Source organism: Sorex araneus, chromosome X, assembly GCF_027595985.1.
Source record: "Sorex araneus isolate mSorAra2 chromosome X, mSorAra2.pri, whole genome shotgun sequence".
NCBI classification, from domain to species: Eukaryota; Metazoa; Chordata; class Mammalia; order Eulipotyphla; family Soricidae; genus Sorex; species Sorex araneus.
In genome coordinates, this window is record NC_073313.1 from 345,459,909 (window position 1) to 345,478,848 (window position 18,940).

General features: G+C 50.2%; 1 protein-coding gene across 3 annotated transcripts in view; it reads left to right on the plus strand.

Annotated features, from left to right (window-relative positions):
- The window catches only part of RRM2 (ribonucleotide reductase regulatory subunit M2), a 51,090-nt gene extending 33,945 nt beyond the window's left edge, over positions 1–17,145 (plus strand). The window contains exons 1-12 of one of the 3 annotated variants that reach the window (XM_055122342.1): positions 3,278–3,451; positions 4,620–4,676; positions 4,770–6,235; positions 6,495–6,641; positions 6,841–6,957; positions 7,194–7,327; positions 9,033–9,127; positions 9,252–9,385; positions 10,479–10,583; positions 10,696–10,809; positions 10,888–11,050; positions 16,174–17,140. In XM_055122342.1, the coding sequence (XP_054978317.1) occupies positions 6,041–6,235; positions 6,495–6,641; positions 6,841–6,957; positions 7,194–7,327; positions 9,033–9,127; positions 9,252–9,385; positions 10,479–10,583; positions 10,696–10,809; positions 10,888–11,040 (1,194 nt within the window). In that variant the 5' untranslated portion in view covers positions 3,278–3,451; positions 4,620–4,676; positions 4,770–6,040 and the 3' untranslated portion in view covers positions 11,041–11,050; positions 16,174–17,140. Of the gene's footprint in view, positions 1–3,277; positions 3,452–4,619; positions 4,677–4,769; positions 6,236–6,494; positions 6,642–6,840; positions 6,958–7,193; positions 7,328–9,032; positions 9,128–9,251; positions 9,386–10,478; positions 10,584–10,695; positions 10,810–10,887; positions 11,051–16,173 lie in introns of those variants that run through there. The other 2 variants (XM_055122343.1, XM_004609413.2) reach the window with 2 other exon arrangements.
- Positions 17,146–18,940: the final 1,795 nt, after the last annotated feature.

Below are 18,940 nucleotides of genomic sequence, written 5' to 3' on the forward strand. Positions count from 1 at the left end.
GGCATTAACCAAGTCCAGAGCCTCACACAATGGCCAGCATTTCTCGGAACTGAAGCATGGGCTTTCATGAGTCACGGCTTCCATCCCCTGCCCTACTTGTGATGGTCAGGCGGTACTACTGCCCTTCCCGTTGGGAGACAGGGGCTGCTTCTGTTTCACTTCCATTGAAGAATATTGGTAAATGAAAAAAAAAATTGGCAAATGGAAGACAAGAAAAGTGGGAACAGTGATTGTGGGGCTGGAGCTCACTGGGGAGCTGGAACTGAACTGAAGGAGGGGACTGAGGGTCACACGTATTCAAATAGCTTTAGTTTTCTATTTTTTTTTCTTTTTGGGTCGCACCTGGCGATGCACAGGGGTTACTCCTGGCTCATGCACTCAGGAATTACTCCCGGTGGTGCTCAGGGGACCATATGGGATGCTGGGAATAGAACCCAGTCGGCTGCGTGCAAGGCAAATGTCCTACCCGTGGTGCTATCGCTCCAGCCCCAAGTTTTCTATTTCAAGAGACCAAGAGAGGCCAGCGGGAGTGGCTAACTGCAAAGCATGGAACTTCCCTAGGACCAGTGCTTTCAGTATTCTGAGGAACGCCAAGGAGGTCCTGAGGAGGGCCACGCCCCATGCCCTGTGTCCACTTCCGGACAAGTGATGCAGAAACTCCTTATCAATTACACCTGGCGGTGCTCAGGAGACCATATGGGATGCTGGGAATAGAACCCGGTCGTCTGCGTGCAAGGCAAACACCCTACCCACTGTGCTTTCGCAGCTGGTTCAGTACTAGCCAGTCCTCCAAGCATTATTGTCTGGTGAGTGAGAAGTGATCTCGGAGTTCAGAGCCAAATCCAGTGTTGGTCTCTGCTTCCTACCACCCTGAGGGAGTCGAAATGGACCTACTCAAGAAGATGGGTTGGCATCTTCTCTGCAGGGCAGTTTTGCCAGGTTTTTTGCTCCTCCTGAGTTATTATTTAGCTAATGTGTGTGGATGGCGTGACTAGCCAGGGGAATTTTATCTCAGTGCCCTAGAGGCCCTTCCCTTCCCCTCCAGAGTTTGCTCAGGATACGACTGACAACCCATTTACAATCTGCCTCAGAGGCTGCCCACCAGAGCCCTAGGCAAGCTTTCCTTGCTCCCATTGGATTTAGAGAGAAAAGAGATTTGTAGCCTCTTTAAGTAAATTAGTTTTAAAAAAAAGACAACCAACACTCGGTAAAGAGTTAAGAGAAAGTTGACTGGTCGTTAGTAAATAAACAAACTCTGGACTTGAAACTCTGGGTTTGAAACACAGAGATCTTCAAACACAGAGATTTCCCCCCATGCCCCCACCCCCAAAATCCATCCATGGGGAAACTCCCCTTCCTGGGAAAGGTTTGTCCACGTGGATCTGAGTCCCCTAAGTACCTCACATAAGTGGGATTGTACCATTTGTTCTTTTACGTTACGCTGATGTTATTATATGTACCAAATGTGAGACTGCTATAATATTGAATGGGTATAGAAAACTTCATCTACATACTGTTGGGGTCAGAGAAAAAGTACAGCAGGTAGGGTGTTTGCCTTGCATGCAGCTGACCAGGGTTTGATCCCTGGCACCTCAGATGGTCTTCTGAGCACTCCCAGGAGAGATCCCTGAGTACAGAGCCAGGAGTAACCCTTGAGTATTATCCCATGTGGCTCAAAATACAAACAACAAAAGTCTGTCCTTGAGATTTATGAGTACCCAACTGGCATAACTTTGTAATTCTGTGCTGGCTCTGTAACTCCTGCTAGCTGCTGAACCTCACCAGCTACCATCTGAGCTGGCTCCCTGCTAAGTTACAGGACAGTGTGTTCTGACCCTGAGTAGTGTAAAACTAGTTCTTCGTTTTTGATCAAATGACTATAATCATATCTGTTGAATAGAAGCAATGTTTTACTACAGGTTGCAGTTAATCTCTCTCTCTCTCTCTCTCTCTCTCTCTCTCTCTCTCTCTCTCTCTCTCTCTCTCTCTCTCTCTCTCCCCCACACCAGCTGTGCTCCAGGATCATTCCTGGAGGGCTCCAGGGACCATATGGGGTGCCGGTTCCTGGGTTGGCCAGGTGCAAGACAAATGCTATACCTGCTTACTATGGTTCTAGTTCTCATTGCAGTTAATCTTGCATGCTTTAATTGGTGCTTTGTTTTACGACACACTGGAGTGTAGTTTTAGGATATAAATGTGATTGTAGTCTGGGCAGAGCAGTAGTACATTGGGTAGGGCACTTGCCTTGTATGCATCTGACAGGGGTTCCATCCCTGGCATCCCATATGGCTGCCGGAGCCCAACAGGAGTTATCCCTGAGCACAGAGCCAGGAGTAAGTCCTGAGTACCTCCTGCTGAACCCAACCTCCCCTGAAATCTAGTCAAAACATGATCCTAGTCTTTGAGTCATTTGTTGTAGGCTAGAGGTCCCGATCCTCTGCACAGTGAATGATGCACGAATAAAACTCCTTATCCATTTCCTACTTTGGTTTTGGCAGCTTTCATTGAGTTCAGGTAAACGCGGGTGCAACAATATCACAATATCACTTAACAGTGTTTTCCATCCTGATTCTTCTGGTGCTATGTTGCAGACTTTCCTTCCTTTCAAAGCACATAGAAGGCTTACACTGGATGCCCGGGACCCTGTTACTTCTCGCTGGAAGTAACCCCTGTGCACTTCTGTTGTGAGGCCCCAATCCCATGCCCTCAAAAGGGTAAACCAGGGGCTGCCAGATGGCTCTGTGGTTAAAGAGCCTACAGCTTCCAGTTTGATTTCGCTGCCACTTGCCAGCGCCCAGCAAGATTCCTGCAAAATCTGCTGCCGATGACCGCTGGCATCGCAAGTGATTGCTGCGCTGCAGCAAGGTGTGTGGGGAGCCCCGAAGACTAAGCGTGCGCGCACCTGCTGCATCTCTATCAAGGGACACTGCAGGCCATGGGGCACCTTCAGCTGCGGCCTGGGAACTTGACCTAATCCAGGTACCTAGTGGGCTGGGCGTGAGGATGCCGATGCCAATCCACCCCCAAGTCGAATAAGGGAGGCTGGCACATAACATTGAGAACTCTGCCAATCACCGGCTACCATCCTGGAAGCCAGCGCGCCAACTTCCCAGTTGAACTGGCGCGCACCGGAAAAACAAGGTGTGGCGTGCCAATCAGTCTCGGAGGAGACTGATTGGCAGTCTCGAGGGCCAATCAGCGAGATCTCGGAACCACGCCCCCGGATCGCTGCGTCCGGGACAGCCCGTGCGCGTCCCCGTTTTCTCGAGGGCGGGGGCCTACGCTCTTCGGGAGGAAGGGTCGGGTGCACGGAGCCCCCTTCTTGCTACGACCCCGAGGCACCCCAGATGAGGAGGCAGCAGGGAGCCCAAGTCCGGAGCTCGGGCTTGCCCAGGAGAGCTCGCGACCCCTCCGGCACAATCACGTAGCCGCTCCTTCTTCCGGCGACTGTGTAAGAACCGCCGGGGCGGGGTCCCGGTTTAGGCCCTTGACTCAGAGGGGAGGTGGTGGGGGAGGAAAAGTGCCGCCTCTTCTCTTGGCGCCAGATTTCCAACTGGTGGGTGGAGGGGGAAACGTAGCACTTGTAAAAAAGTCCAACCGAAAGCGCCGCCACCATGGCTGTCCAGCAGCATCTTGGACATTTGGGGGTGTTGGCTGGCTGTTGCACCGTGCATCATGGGAGCGGGGGTTGGGGGGGGTGCTGAAATGCAACCGGGACAATTGTGATAGGTTGCATTTCAGCACCCCATTTGAGTGAGTGAATTCTTGGCCCACTCAACCCCAGAGTCGCCCATGAATAAGGGTCCCTTTTCTGGAGCTAAAGTGGAAAATGACCGCGCCGGGGAGTTGCTTTATTTAAAATAAACGGCAAACCAAAGCTTTAAATGGCGCGGTGTCTGTGCTGAATGTGACCCAGCTGCGTTCATCGCTCTAGCTTGAGCATATTTTTACCTTTTTTTTTTTTGTCTTTGGGCCCATACCCGGAGGTGCTTAGGGCTTACTCCTGGTTCTGCACTCAGGGGTCACCCCTGGCGAGGACGAACATACTTATACTTAAAGAACGCCAAGTAGGACTTTCGTTTTTCCATAGTGAAGCAATATAGTTTTGAGTGAGTGAAACTTGCTGAGATGTGAGGGGAAAGAAAGAGAAGTATGTGTTCAAGAGCACACCCGGGCTTCTCCAGAGTGGAAAATGCAAGCAAAGAGAGTCCAGCAAGTGAGAGATACGTTCCAGGGAGAACAAGGGGCTAAGATACCAACTGGGACTTTGAGGAAGTGCAAGCTGGAACTAGGGTTTGTCTTCCTGTCTTCCCCACCTCCACCTCTGTAATGCTTTATATCTGACAGAGACGCAAAATTTAGTGACTTGATGACATACCTAACCATATTTAGCAGCTACTGGGACTTTCTTAGGACCAAGTTAAATATTCATTTCTAGCAACTTCTATTTGCAAAGCAGACCTCTTTGAGGAGTTCTGGAAAACTAAACACACGTGGAAACCTAGCAGAAGTTTATATTTCTGTATATCTTGTTTATTTTTTTTTTAATTTTTAAATTTTTTAATAAATCACCATGAGGGACAGTTGTAGACTAACAAACTTTCGTGATTACGTTTCAGTCATACAATGATCGAGTGCCTCCCTCCACCAGTGCCCATTCTCCACCAATGTTCCCAGTATGTATATCATGTTCCTACCTCTCTATATCCTTGTATGTCTAGTTTATATCTCTCTGTATCCTTGACCATAGATTTCAAACTCTTCCCTAGGTGGTTTGATGCCCGCAGAGTAACGAATTCCGAAGTCATTCATTCATTCTTCGAGCTTTCAGGCTGTGTGCAGACACTTTCAGTGGGAAACAGCCCCTCAAAAGACCCTCTCATTTGTAGCTAGGAGGAGTGTGGGGAGGGGGGAGGGACACACTTGCTTCCCTTGCACACGGTAAACCCAGGTTTGGTTTTGTTTGGGGGCCACCCTTGGCGATGCTCAGGGGTTACTCCTGTCTCTGAACTCAGGAATATTAACTCCTGGCGGTGCTTGGGGAACCATATGGGATGCGGGGGATCGAACCCCACTCAGCCGCGTGCCAGGCAAACGCCCTACCCGCTGTGCTATCGCTGCTCCGGTCCCTTAAACCTAGGTTTGATCCCCACCTCGCGTGCTTATGACCTCCCGAGCACTGCCAGGAGTGGTCCCTGAGCACTGGGCGAGGAATAGGCTTGATAAGCACTGCTGGGTGTGGCCCACATACCTGGAGGCCTTCTCATTTTGAGTCGGGGGTGGGGAGACGGGGATGGGGGGGGCGGGGGGGTTGCGTTTGGGGCCACACCTTGTGTGCTACGCCTGGTTCTAGGCTCAGGGGGTCGTTACCGCACGCCGTTGTGTGCCTCAACTTCCCTGGGTCTTCTTTCTGCTCCCTAACGCTCCCATTTTACAGTCAAGGGGGTCCAACGCGCGCTGGGGAGGGCACACTTACCCCATCCGGGACGCGCCTTCTCGGGGTACCTCCGTCCCCCTCCCCATCCCCCACTCCGGCCAGAATGGTGGAAATCCAGCCCTTTTCCCGGTTTTTCGGAGGCGGGCGAGGGCGGGTGTGGGTTTCTTTTCGATTTAGCCGCTGGCGGGAAGGCCGGTTGCCTCAGCCCGTGGCCAATAGGCTGCCGGTTTTCGGGGCGCGCGCGCGCGCGTCCCTGCCCTCTTGTAACATCCCGCCCATCCCACCCTCAGGGTCCGCGCTGGGGGGGGCTCCTCCTCAGGCTGTCTGGGGACCCCCGGGACCATGGCGCTTCATGGGGTCCGCAGTACCAGGGTCGGCGTGGCGTCCTAGGGTCTGGGGGTCCGGTCTGGGGGTCTCGGGCGCGAACATGGATGGGCCAGCGTTCGAACCCACCTTGGCGGGAGCATCCTCGCCCCGCCTCCAAAATCCCGCCGTCCCCTGCGCGGGGTCTTTAAGTACCGAGGTCGCTTCTGAGGCCGCCCCTCCTCAGCCCCTAGTCACCTGTCCCGAACTCGCTAGCACCTCGGACCCGCGCCCTGCACCATGACTTCGGTCGCTCGGCCCCAGCGAGTCCCGCTCACGCCGCTGGTGGACAACAGCCGACCCCAGCAGCTGCGCACGTCGCCCCTCAAGCGGCTCAGCCTCTCGGATAAGGAGAATACGCCGCCGACCCTCAGCGCCACGCGGGTGCTGGCCAGCAAGACGGCGCGCAGGATCCTGCAGGAGCCGGACGAGCCGGTGAGGGGTCCCGAGAGCGCCCGCGACCCCCGGGGGACGCCGCGAGGGGATTCCGAGGGGCGGGTCCCCCAGGAGTGGGGGCGCCGCCGGGTTTTCGCGCGCAAACCGTATTGTGTGTGTGTGAGGCGCGCGCGCCCAGGGCACCCCGACCCGCCCCGCCCCCCGTCCCGCCCGCCGGACCCCGCGTTGGCCCCCGACGGGACGGGCGGGGTGGGGTGGTGGCCCCCCGGGTCCTCCAACAGCCCCTTCGCCCCACCAGAAAGCCAAGGTGCGGGCCCCCGACGCCGCCGCCGACGAGCCACTGCTGCGGGAGAACCCCCGGCGCTTCGTCGTCTTCCCCATCGAGTACCACGACATCTGGCAGATGTATAAGAAGGCCGAGGCGTCCTTCTGGACGGCCGAGGAGGTAGCGGCCCCGGACGCGGGGACGCGGGGACGCGGGGATGCGGGGATGCGGGGACGCGGGGCGCCCGCGAGGGAGAGCGCGCTTTCTCCCGCCGCGCCGCCGCGCCCACTAGGAGGCGCTGCCGGCGCCGGCCGCGAGGGGAGCGCGCGCTGACGGGCTCTCCCCGCCCTTCCCTCTCCCCGTGGTCCCCGACCCCCAGGTGGACCTTTCCAAGGACATCCAGCACTGGGACGCCCTCAAGGCCGACGAGAAGTACTTCATATCGCACATCCTGGCCTTCTTCGCCGCCAGCGACGGCATCGTCAATGAGAACCTGGTGAGTGGGGGCAGGCAGGGGCGGGCGTCCGCCAACGCGGGGTAAGTCAGGAAGGGAAGGAAGGAAGGAATGAATGAATGAATGAATGAGTGAATGGAGTGTTCACGGAACTCACACCCAAGAGAGGCAAGCCTGTCCCCTGAACTGTAAATTGTGCCTGGGAAGGAGTAAGGCACAAAAACTGTCAGATGCTGAGGGCAGTCTCTTCAGGCGGAACTTTTTGTTTTCCTGCCTAGGTCGAGCGCTTTAGCCAAGAAGTTCAGGTGACAGAAGCCCGCTGTTTCTATGGCTTCCAAATTGCCATGGAAAACATACACTCTGAAATGTACAGTCTCCTCATTGATACTTACATTAAAGATTCCAAAGAAAGGTGAGTATTTGGATGTGTTTTGGGTGCGCCGAGTCGCTAGATGCTTTATTTCCGGGGTTTTCTTCTTTTTTATTGAGTACCATAAACTATCACTTCAGGATAAATTACACGCGCACACCATTTCAACACCGCACCCAACACCTGAGTGTCCTCTGCCCTCCCTCTGTCCCAATGACGCCTCCTGTCATGCCAGTTTTTCAGTTCATATGGGTAGAAAAGAGACGAAAATATCTGAGGTACCTAGCCATGTTATGTCTGCTCGGAGGAAGAGGCTTTAAATCACCTTAGCAGCCAGTTACTTGATGAAAAGCTATGAGGTTGTGTCAATTTTAGAGGTGGAGGTATATCATTGAATATCCCATGTAAAGTCTTTGGAAAAAAAAAAATCTCTAGTAGAGGCTCTGTATGATGAACCAAGTTCTGGGTCTAACCTTTATTCCAGGCAGATCTGAGGCTGGGGTGGGATGAAGGGTTGAGTGCAGGATGCAAAACAGAAGTAATTTTGTCTCAACAGAACCTGTTCTAGAACAGAAAATAACCTCAAGTAATGCAGAGGCAGCAGTGAACTTTGATACTAATTTAGGCACACAGCAGCTTGACTGAAATGATAGTTCTGATAGTGCTTTTGGGCTGGAGTGATAGTACAGTGGGTGGCGGATAATGGTTGGCTTAACTTTAGTCCTATCAGTAACACTTGTTCATCCTTAAACTATAGGGCCTGTGGACTTAATTAAGCCAATTAATACTCTGATGTAATGGACTAAGAGGTTGTTTGTATTTAGCTTGGCGGGGAGGGGCGGCGTCACACCTGGCAATGCTCAGAGTTACTCCTTTACTCCTGGCTCTGCATTCAGGAATTGCTGCTGGCATTGCTCAGGAGACCATATGGGATATCAAAGATTGAATTTGATCAAGGCAAACACGCTTCCTCTTCAATTGTTCAATCGTTTCTGCCCCAGACTAAGAATTTTATGGTTGTAGATTTGGGTGCTCAATATGGACTAGAGTTTAGTAGCTGTCATTGCTGCATAGTGCCATTTCCACGAATGACGGTGACCTCTATATAGCTTAGGTGAGTGTGGTCAGCTATAAATCTAGGTTTTTGTAATAGCACTGACTCCCACAGAGACAAAGTTTAAGGTCTAGCACAGCGGGTAGGGCGTTTGCCTTGCACGCGGCCGACCCGGGTTCGATCCCCGGCCTCCCATATGGTCCCCTAAGCACCGCCAGGAGTAATTCCTGAGTGCAAAGCCAGGAGTAACCCCTGAGCATCGCTGGGTGTGACTCCCCCCAAAAAAAGCAAAGTTTAAGGTCACAGTTTCTCAGAATTTAGCCACCTCATTAAACAAGGCATTTATTTAGATTTGCATGAAAACAAATGGATGTTGACTTTATATAGAACATTAGGATAGGGGCTGGAGCAATAGCACAGCAGGTAGGGTGTTTGCCTCGCACGTGGTCAACCCAGGTTCGATTCCCAGCATCCCGTATGGTCCCCTGAGCACTGCCAGAAATAATTCCTGAGTGCAAAGCCAGGAGTAACCCCTGTGCATCGCCGAGTGTGACCCAAAAAGAAAAAAAGAACATTAGAATAAAGGAAGCCATTGGACATTTCAGTTTGAGTCCCAATTTAGCCTTGGTCCCAGGTCTCTTAGAAACTTGTGATGGTCTTGGTTGTGATTGCTGATGTTCCATGTACCTGCAGGGAATACCTCTTCAACGCTATTGAAACAATGCCTTGTGTCAAGAAGAAGGCGGACTGGGCCTTGCGCTGGATTGGAGACAGAGAGGCTACCTATGGTAAGGATGCTTTTAGTCCAGTTTTATTCCTGAGCCTTTTTTAGTGCTCTCACGGGCTTGTTAGCGCTGCCTAGGAACATGAATATTAGTTCTTGGCAATAACTTGGTATTAACTCCTAAATAGGAGAACGTGTCGTGGCTTTCGCGGCAGTGGAAGGGATCTTCTTTTCTGGCTCTTTTGCGTCGATATTCTGGCTGAAAAAAAGAGGACTGATGCCTGGCCTCACATTTTCCAATGAACTTATTAGCAGGGATGAGGTGAGTCTACTTTTAATGACACGTGACACCTAGATATCAGATTGCCCTATATTCACGTGAATTCAACGTGAGTTGGCAATAGGAAACATTTGAATTCACTGAAGCCATTTTACATTTAGACATGTGGTGCTATACAAGATGTTGCAACCATACTTAAAGTTGCTGGGGGCCGGAGTGATAGCATAGCAGGTAGGGCGTTTGCCTTGCATGCGGCCGACCCGGGTTCGATCCCCGGCATCCCATATGGTCCCCCAAGCACCGCCAGGAGTAATTCCTGAGTGCAAAGCCAGGAATAACCCCTGAGCATCGCTGGGTGTGACCCAAAAAGCAAAAAAATATAATAAAATGAAGTTGCTAAGAAGGTGGGTTCTCAGGTAGTGAGAACCCATTCTGATCCATTGTATGTTTATTGTTTATTATTGTTACCTGACCGCAGATAGGAAGGTGAAGGTGCCCCAATTTCTAGTATAAGTTCCCTTGGAAAGTAGGGAGACTCTACTTAGAGCATAGCGGGATCAACCAACATGGTTGATCTTCCCTTATTAGGATGATTTTCCTTCCTGTGGCGAACTCTCAGGGCTATTGGGTACTCAGGCATACGTAAAATTGCATTACTGATTTTCTGTGCACTAGTATGTAAATCTAAAAACTTGACTGCCAAGGCTGGAGAATTAGTATAGTGGGCAGACCACTTGCCTTGCATGTGGTTGACCTGGATATGGTCCCAGAACCCCACCAGGAGTGAATGGTGCCTGAGATCACAGCCAGAAATAAGCCATGAGCAAGGCTGGGTGTATCCTCAAAATAAAAATTTGACTAAGTTTTGCTTTCCCTGCTGGGAGATGCAGAAAAGTGACAAGATTAGCACTGAGAGCTCCCAGCCTTGTCTTTTGCAACATCATATTAGGGAGGACCAGCTTATCTATGTGGCACATGAAGGCCCTGGTTACCTGTTCAGCAGCTGAAGTTCTTTTCCCATCAGTTGTCTAATTAATTTGGCCAAATAGGATTTGAGTGCTAACAAAGCTGTTTCCTCATCTATGTTAATGATAGAAGTGTTGGTATTATCTGATCTGAAATCTTTTTTTTCCAGGGTTTACATTGTGACTTTGCTTGCCTGATGTTCAAACATCTAATACACAAACCTTCAGAGCAGAGAGTGAAAGAAATAATCCTGAGTGCTGTTAAAATAGAGCAGGTAACCTAAAGATTTCCTGCTTGCTGAAATACCCATCTCTTTCAGATGGGTTTTCTGATTACAGAAGACTTCTGTTTCGTTGAGAATAGCTTACTTATATTTTGGTTCCTAGGAGTTCCTTACTGAGGCCTTGCCTGTGAATCTCATTGGGATGAACTGCATGTTAATGAAACAGTATATTGAATTTGTGGCTGACAGACTTTTGCTGGAGCTGGGTTTTAGCAAGGTAAATAATGTTTTCATATCCCTTTCATTCTTTGGAAATTGGTATTCTGTATTTATATTTTGCTGTAAACCTTTGCAGGTGTTCAGAGTAGAAAATCCATTTGACTTCATGGAGAATATCTCACTGGAAGGGAAGACTAACTTCTTTGAGAAGAGAGTAGGAGAGTATCAGAGGATGGGAGTGATGTCAAGTCCAACAGACAATTCTTTTACCTTGGATGCAGACTTCTAAAGGAACCAAGGTGCATTTTTAAACAAAAAGCCAGATTTGGTCATTGCAGTTTTAGGACTTTTTGTTTTGTTTTCTGGGTGGGGCATACTCAGTGTTGCTTAGGGATCACCATTGTGGTGACAGGAATTGAATCCAGGTAGACCACGTGCAAGGCCCGTTACCAAGACTCCCACAACGTCACAGGCAGTGGTCACAGGTGTAATGGTCTCACTGCTTCAAAGCAGAATTACATTGTATAGATTTGGGGGTAAAACTAAATTTGGAGTCTGCTTCCTTTCTATACAAACATGCAAAGGATTTTATTTACCACTAAAGGGAGCAAATTGGATTTTACTTTACCAAAAGCAGTTAAATGCCTGCTAAATTTTTTTTTTCCTTGAAAGAATTGAAGGGCATTGTAATATCTAATGTTATTTCTATGGTCCATGCAGGTATCTGACAGCTGTGGTACCCTGTGGGCAGTTGTTTTGTGGGGTTGGGAATGGGAGGTGGAGGGCAATACGGAATGATGTGGAATAAGAAATGGAGAGTGGAACTTCCACCTCAAAACCAGGAATTTAGCACTCGGGGGCTGTGCTGGTAACATGTGCCCACAAGTGAGTGGTGGTTCATTATGTATGTCTCCACAAGATCCTTGAGACACTTGTGGAAACCCAGCTGATCAAAGCTGATTTTCCACTTGACCTTTAGTTAAGATCTTAGTGGATCATCTATTTCTTTTTGTTTTAGGGCCACGCCTGGCTTGGTGCTCAGAGGTTGCTCCCTGAGGGAGAGTCTATAATCCTCTGGGAGCAGCCCCTGAGCCCTGAGCTAGGTGTGGTCCCAAAGCAAAGAAATAAGACAATTGACCCACTAAGATTTTCTTCCTTGCCTCTTTGATCAGATCTTTATTCAATACTTAGCTGTCAAATAATTTGCCCTTTATAGAACAAAAGTTTATGCAGCAGGCTTTTCCTGTGGTACCAAGACCTTAAAAGGGGGTTGTGAGGACTGGACTGACAGTATCACAGGTAGAGTAGGGCATTTATCTTGCTGACCTAGATTCAATCCCAGCATCCCAAGCACTGCTAGGAATAATTCCTAAGTGCCAGGAATAACCCCTGAGCATCACTGGGTATGGCCCTAAAACAAAACATTTGTTGGTAAAAATTTGTGTTTTATAAATATGGTGCTCTAAATGCGTTTTTATTTTCTGTATAAATGAGGGCCAAATGGCTCTCATCATTTATATTTACCATAAATTGGGGGTCTTGAGTTTGAGTAGGAGATGTGTGCCATTAATGTGTATTCCTTCAGACTGGTTTGCAGGGAAGTGTAACAGATACATAACAGGTACACATGAACACAACTACTTTTATGTTCCCTACTCAAGACGAGATTTACCCATTTAAAATTTCTGTAATATTCTAAATTATTAAACTAAAATTTGTATTATGTTTCTTAAATGTATGTAAAAATAAACTGCCTTGGAAGGTGGGAGGTGGAGGTTGATTTTAGGATTCTTCCATTACAGGAATGGAAGAAACTGCAATATCAGTTTAAAGCTTTTCAACAATCTGAATTTCAACTTGGGATGAGAAAAAAAACTGTAAAGTCGGAGTTCCCTAGGAAGTGTGCCTGCCCCTGGCTGCTGTCTATGGGTGTCAGGACGCATGTGTGATCCTGACAGGCAGTGCCCCGAAACGTCACATACACTACCCAGAGTTTGAAAAGGGAAGAGTTTTATTTTCCAGCTACATGCGGCGAGTGGATGGGGTGCAGAGTGCTAAAGGTTCACCATCCTAGCTGGTTTTGCCTTGCCCTGTCTGGGCTTTTGCACGAGCTCAAATCTATCTCTTACATATCCTTTCCGGACCCGAAATACACCCGTCTTAAGTGCTTTCTAAAAGGAAATCCCTGGTGGGGGCCAGGGCTGTGGCCCAGTGGAATAGCACTTGCCAGGATTTGATCCCCAGTACTCTTTACCCTCCATTTACCGGCACTGCCAGGTGTGTCTCCAACGATAGCAACAAAAAGTCTGAACTTGAAAGAAAAATACTCTGTTCATAGTAAAATTGTTACATCCATGTTTTTGCTTGTGCCTCGCAAGATGGGGGTCCACAGGAAACTGGTGAAATGGGCCTGCAATGTCTGGGGGATAAAGGTGCAGTTATGGGGTCCACATGTTGAATTGGCAGAGTTGGAAGTGGCTGCTGTTTCCCGCAGGCATGTAAGGTGACCTGCTGCTCCAGGGTGGCACTGCAAGCTTGCAAGCTGGTGACAGGGCCACTCCTGGGCTGTTTTATCTCAAGATTGTCTCCCAGTCGAGACTTTGTCTACTAGGAAATATTCCCAGGGTACAACCATTAGAGCTATGGACTCTGCAATGACAACCCCGGTTCCAGTCAGAACTAGTAGGATTTGCTTTTGGTTTGGGGATGATCTGGAGTGGAGGTGACAACAGTGAGTCTGGCTTCCTTAAAGCCATGGAGACAGGCTTGAGGGCCGAGCCCACATAGGGAACAAAGAGCTGGTCTGTAGAGAAATGGGCCTTTAGTTATTTCTGTTATGCCTAAATACCACACACCCCAGGCTCATTAAAGGAATCATCTAGCACAGTTCCTGAAAAAGGTTGCCTTTGGCCACAGCCTGAGTTTCTGAGGAGAGGATAAACCCCATTTTAGTGTTGTGGCCCAGAGGCTCAGGGAAGTCCCCTATCATGCTAAAGAAATGGTGAAAGGAACTGGAACTGGCAAACACGACCACCTTTACCACCTAACACTCTCCCCACCCCTCACAAGCTGGGTGTTCTGTCCCTGGGAAATAGCTGTGAATGAGCTGTCTGCAAATCTGTGGCCTTGTTTGCCTAGAGTGGTAGGGAGTTTATTCTCCACCTTGTCCTTTTTCGCCATCCCGGCTTTAGGACCCCTTTTGGGTCAGAGCCTCTGATTGGCTGGCCAAAGGGTTGTTTGGTCCCACTTGTTTTTCTCAAATTGTGCTACCAGCACTGCATCAGACAGGCTGAGGAGGGCGACAGACACTGAGTTAGTTGGAATGCTGGGAATCTAGGGAACGCTAGCTGATCATATGGGTGGGAAGTGGAAGATAGAAAGGTTCCCGAAAGAAGAGCTGAGGTTTTTGCCTCACCTAGTGCTATTGTGCTCTGCTGGTTCTTGGACTGGCCTCTGAGGTCTTGCCTCGGGCTAACGTAGGTGCTGAGCCTGCCTATCAGTAATTGGAGTGAATGCTTTGCATACTGGAGGACACAAGCTCAACTGCCAGGAGTGACCCTTGAGTATTGCTCGTGGTCCAAAAACTAAAAGAGAAGGAAAAATGTATCCTGATATAGGTGACCAGTGCCTGGTATGCATATGTATATTTTTAAATCGGTTTCGCTGGGATAAAATTTAAATGTGTGGGGGCTGGAGTGATAGCACAGCGGGTAGGGCGTTTGCCTTGCACGCGACCGACCTGGGTTCGAATCCCAGCATCCCATATGGTCCCCTGAGCACCGCCAGGGGTGATTCCTGAGTGCATGAGCCAGGAGTGACCCCTGTGCATCGCCGGGTGTGACCCAAAAAGAAAAAAAAAAAAATTTAAATGTGTGACATGCAGTTTAGCCAGATAGAGCCTGTAGTTGTGATGGTTTTTTTTTTTTTTCTTTTTGGGTCACACCCAGCGATGCTCAGGGGTTACTCCTGGCTTTGCACTCAGGAATTACTCTTGGCAGTGCTTGGGGGACCATATGGGATGCCGGGGATTGAACCCGGGTCGGCCGTGTGCAAGGCAAACGCCCTACCCGCTGTGCTATTGCTCCAGCCCCTGTGATGGTTTTTTATATTACTTGGAGTTGTGTAACTATCAGTGAACTGTAGAACGGGTTTCTAAAAACGAGAGCCTGGGGGCCGGAGCAATAGTATAACAGGTAGGGTGCTTGGCTTGCATGCTGCAGACCAGCCTGGGTTCTGTCACAGGCACATACGGCCCTCAGGAGTGATTTCCTGAGCACCACCTATTGTAGCCCTCTAAATACAAAAGACAATTCCACCCTGTTCCCTTCAGACCCATCCCACCTTCTATCACTGGCAGCTGCATATTTGTTGGTGCAGGTTTGATATTTGAGAGACTCAATAAAGATTATTAATGGAAAAGGAACGGTTTTCCAAGAAATATAAAATGGGACAAAAAGCTGACGGTCAGCTGTGGAGATCTGTTCTACATCTCGGTGCTTTATACAGAACATCAGGGAAACATTTTACCTTATAAACTGTGGGGGCCGGAGTGATAATACAAAGGGGAAGGTATTTGCCTCGCACGTGGCAGACTTGCGTTCGGTCCCGACATTCCATATGGTCCCCAGCACTACCAGGAGTGATTCCTGAGCACAGAACCAGGAGTAACCCCAGAGCATCGCTGGGTGTGGCCCAAAGAGCATGCATGTGGGGCTGGAGTGATAGCACAGCCGTTAGGGCGTTTGCCTTGCACGCAGCTGACACGGGTTCGATTCCCAGCATCCCATATGGTCCCCTGAGCACCCCAGGGGTAATTCCTGAGTGCAGACTGTGCATTGCCAGGTGTGACACCCCCCCCCCAAAAAAAAAAACACCAAAGAGCATACATCAATGAATCAATAAACAAACTATCTGACATAGCTTGGAAGCGAAGCCGACTGTGGTTCAGCAGTCAGGAGCCCACCCACCGGCTCTGGGGAAGAGCAGGCATGGAAGCCTGGCCTACCTCGGTCCATGCCTGCCCGTACCAGGGAAGGGTATTCATGGGCCACTCCGGAACAGAACGTGATGACATGGAAAGATGTGAAAATCACATTTCAAACGCGCAGGGTTTCACTGGTCCACAGCTGCACTGCGTTTCTTTTGTCTTACCCTAAATAAAGAGGTTAAACCGAGGCAAGCTGTGATTGTGCCCACACGTGCTGAGGAGGGAGGGGAGGGAGCAGCGGGGCTATTGTCTGATTGGACAGAGCCTGCAGCTCAGGGTCACACCGCGAGACTGATTGGCTCCAGCGGAAGTGGGCATCGGAGCAGCCAGCCCCCTTCCTGTGCTTGGGCGGAAAGGGTCCGGCTCCAAAGAGGAGGGGGTGAAGCTAATGGGGAGCTGTCTGCTGAAATCCCTCCTGTGTCCCTCCCGCCCCAGGTGCTGTGAGATGACCACGACGCAGATGTGGCCCAGGCCTTCCTAGCAGACGTGGCCTGCTGGTTCGGGACTAACCAACTAACCTACAGCGGTGGTTTCCGTGCTGCTGCAGCAGAGAACAAAAGTGGGGAGCACCGGCTGCGGAGCACTTGGAGGCCGGCCGTGGTGAAGGCAAAAAGCAGATTTCAAACAGGCAGATGCGGAAGGCGTGCAGCAGGAACAGCGGTTTTCCAGGCGGACTGGGGTAGATGGCACTGGATGGGGTGGAGAGGGGCGGTGAGGGGCGTGCCTGCATCCGTCTACGTGCAGTGTGCGTGCCCGCTTGCGTACTGTGCGTGCTTGCGTGCGTGCGTATGTGCTGTGCGTGTCATCGTGTGTACTTTGTATTGGTGTGTCTGATTACATAGGTGTGTGCCTCCGCGCGGGCGCATATTTGTGGCGGCTTTCCTGGGGGTGCTGAAGAAAAGGACGTGGACTGCGCGCTCTGAGCGTGACGGGAATCCCAGGGCCTTTGGAAGGAATCATCTACTTTTCTGGCCACACCCAGCCTGTTATTTATTTATTTATTTATTTTGCTTTTTGGGTCACACCTGGCAATGTACAGGGGTTACCTCCTGGCTTTGCACTCAGGAATTACCCCTGGCAGTGCTCAGGGGACCATATGGGATGCTGGGAATCAAACCCAGGTCCGCCGCATGCAAGACAAATGCCCTACCCGCTGTGCTATTGCTCCAGCCCCCAGCCTGTTAAATTTTAAAGAGTGTAATCTTGTTCTTCTGTGTCCAGTATGAGTCGACATTTCCTGGTGGAAGCAGGAGTCTAGTACCTGTCCAGGTAAGTGGGTGGGGCCTGGGGCAGGACGGGGAGCAGGAGTGGTGGAAACTAGCATGGCTGGGCACCACCTGGAAGTATTTGGTTTTCTTCTTAATGACATATAACAGCAGTGGCATAAGGTACCTCTCTGAAATAAATACTGTATTTTTTAACGATACCAAATTTGTGGGGTTTTTGTTTCATGGTGCCGGGCCTTGAACCCGGCCCTCCACATGCCCAGTAGCCGTGTCCCCCAGCCAGAATGAATCTGACTTATTAAATACTAACCCAACACTAACCGGGCCTCCTGGTTTGATCCGGCACATCCTCTTCCAAGGGTCAGTCCAGGGAGCCCTTTGTATCCCAGAGGCTTAGTGACCAGCCGCTCATACAGCTGAACACAGGGACTGGCCGGGGCTACCTGCTTCTCCATGATGATGATTGCCCAAGTGAGCCCATCAGCCCTACACCCATGCTCTCCTTTGTCCTCTTCTACCTCCAACTCCCTCCTATTCTTGCTTTGCTCCTGCAAAGTTGCAGGGTTGAACCCTCTCTCGACTCCCCCTACCCTGCCAACACACGCTTTGTGGTGCTGGTTTTGGGGAAGACTTGGTGCTCAGAGCTTCTGCTTAGTCTTTGGTTCTTGCTCCTGGCTGGGTATGCAGCCTCACACACACACAGCTCCTTGAGCCATCTTGCTGGCCCGTTCGCACTCACGAGTTCTGTACTCAACATTTCACTGGAAATCCCTCCCCCATCCCTGAGACCTCCAACAGTGCCTCTGTTGTTTGTACTCAGTGGCAGTGGCCCCAGCCCACGGAGTCCAGGCCAGGGCCTCTGCCCTTCGGAGTGTGGCCAGCACAGGAGGGAGCTTGCCTCCTCCCTCCGCCTTTCCTGTGATCTGCTCCCAGATGGCCTCTGAGGCCTCTAGAAGGATCTTATGTGTTTGAAATATTTTCTAACTAACTGGTTGGACATCAACTTCTTCGACAGTTGTGAGTTCTTTTCAAGTAAGGTATATACTATCGTTAGTTCGGGATTTGTACTTCCCAGCCAGGTGTGGGTGGGGGCTGCAGAGGGAATGCCAGCAGACACACGGTGTGTAGGGAATGGGTGCTAGAAACCGGTGCGGTTCTCTTGGGTAAAGGGAAAAAGGTGTGATCACGCCACCCACAGAATAAGGCAATAGAAGACACTTGGTCGTTCTTACTTTGACAGGGGTGTCTTCTTCATAAATTCTGTTCACGTGGGTTAAACTCCTGTCCACTGCCAAAACTTAATAGCGAAAATAGGGACTGGAAAGAAAGTACAGTGGGTAGGGCACTTGCCTTGCATGTGACCGACCTGAGTTTGATCCCTGCTTTCCCCTAATGTCCCCTGAGCATTTCCAGGAGGAATTCCTGACTGCAGAGCCAGAAGTAAACCCTGAACATCGTTGGGTGTGTCCGACCTGTCATCCATCCCCCTCCCCAATAAAAATAAATATCCAAAAGGAAAAAGAAGAGCCAGAGAGCACAGGGGTATGGCACTTACTTGCATTGTACTCCACCGACCCATTTGATCCCCAGCACCACGTATGGTCCCCATTAAGAATCACCAAACATTATAAGTGAAATGAGTCAGAAAGAGAGGGACAGATGTAGAATGACTGCACTCATTCGTGGAATATAAAATAACATAATATTAGACTGACACCCAAGGACAGTTAGAGACGGGGGCCAGGAAGATTGCTCCACAGTTGGAAGCTGCCTCATGAGCTGGGGGAGAAGGTAGCTGGAATAGAGAAGGGATCACTAAGTCAGTGATAGCTGGAGGGATCTCTCGGGATGGGAGATGAGTGCTGAAAGTAGACAAAGGACCAAACATGATGGCCTCTCAGTATCTGTATTGCAAATCATAATGCCCAAAAGTAGAGAGAGTAAGAAGGAAATTGTCTGCCACAGAGGGATGGGGT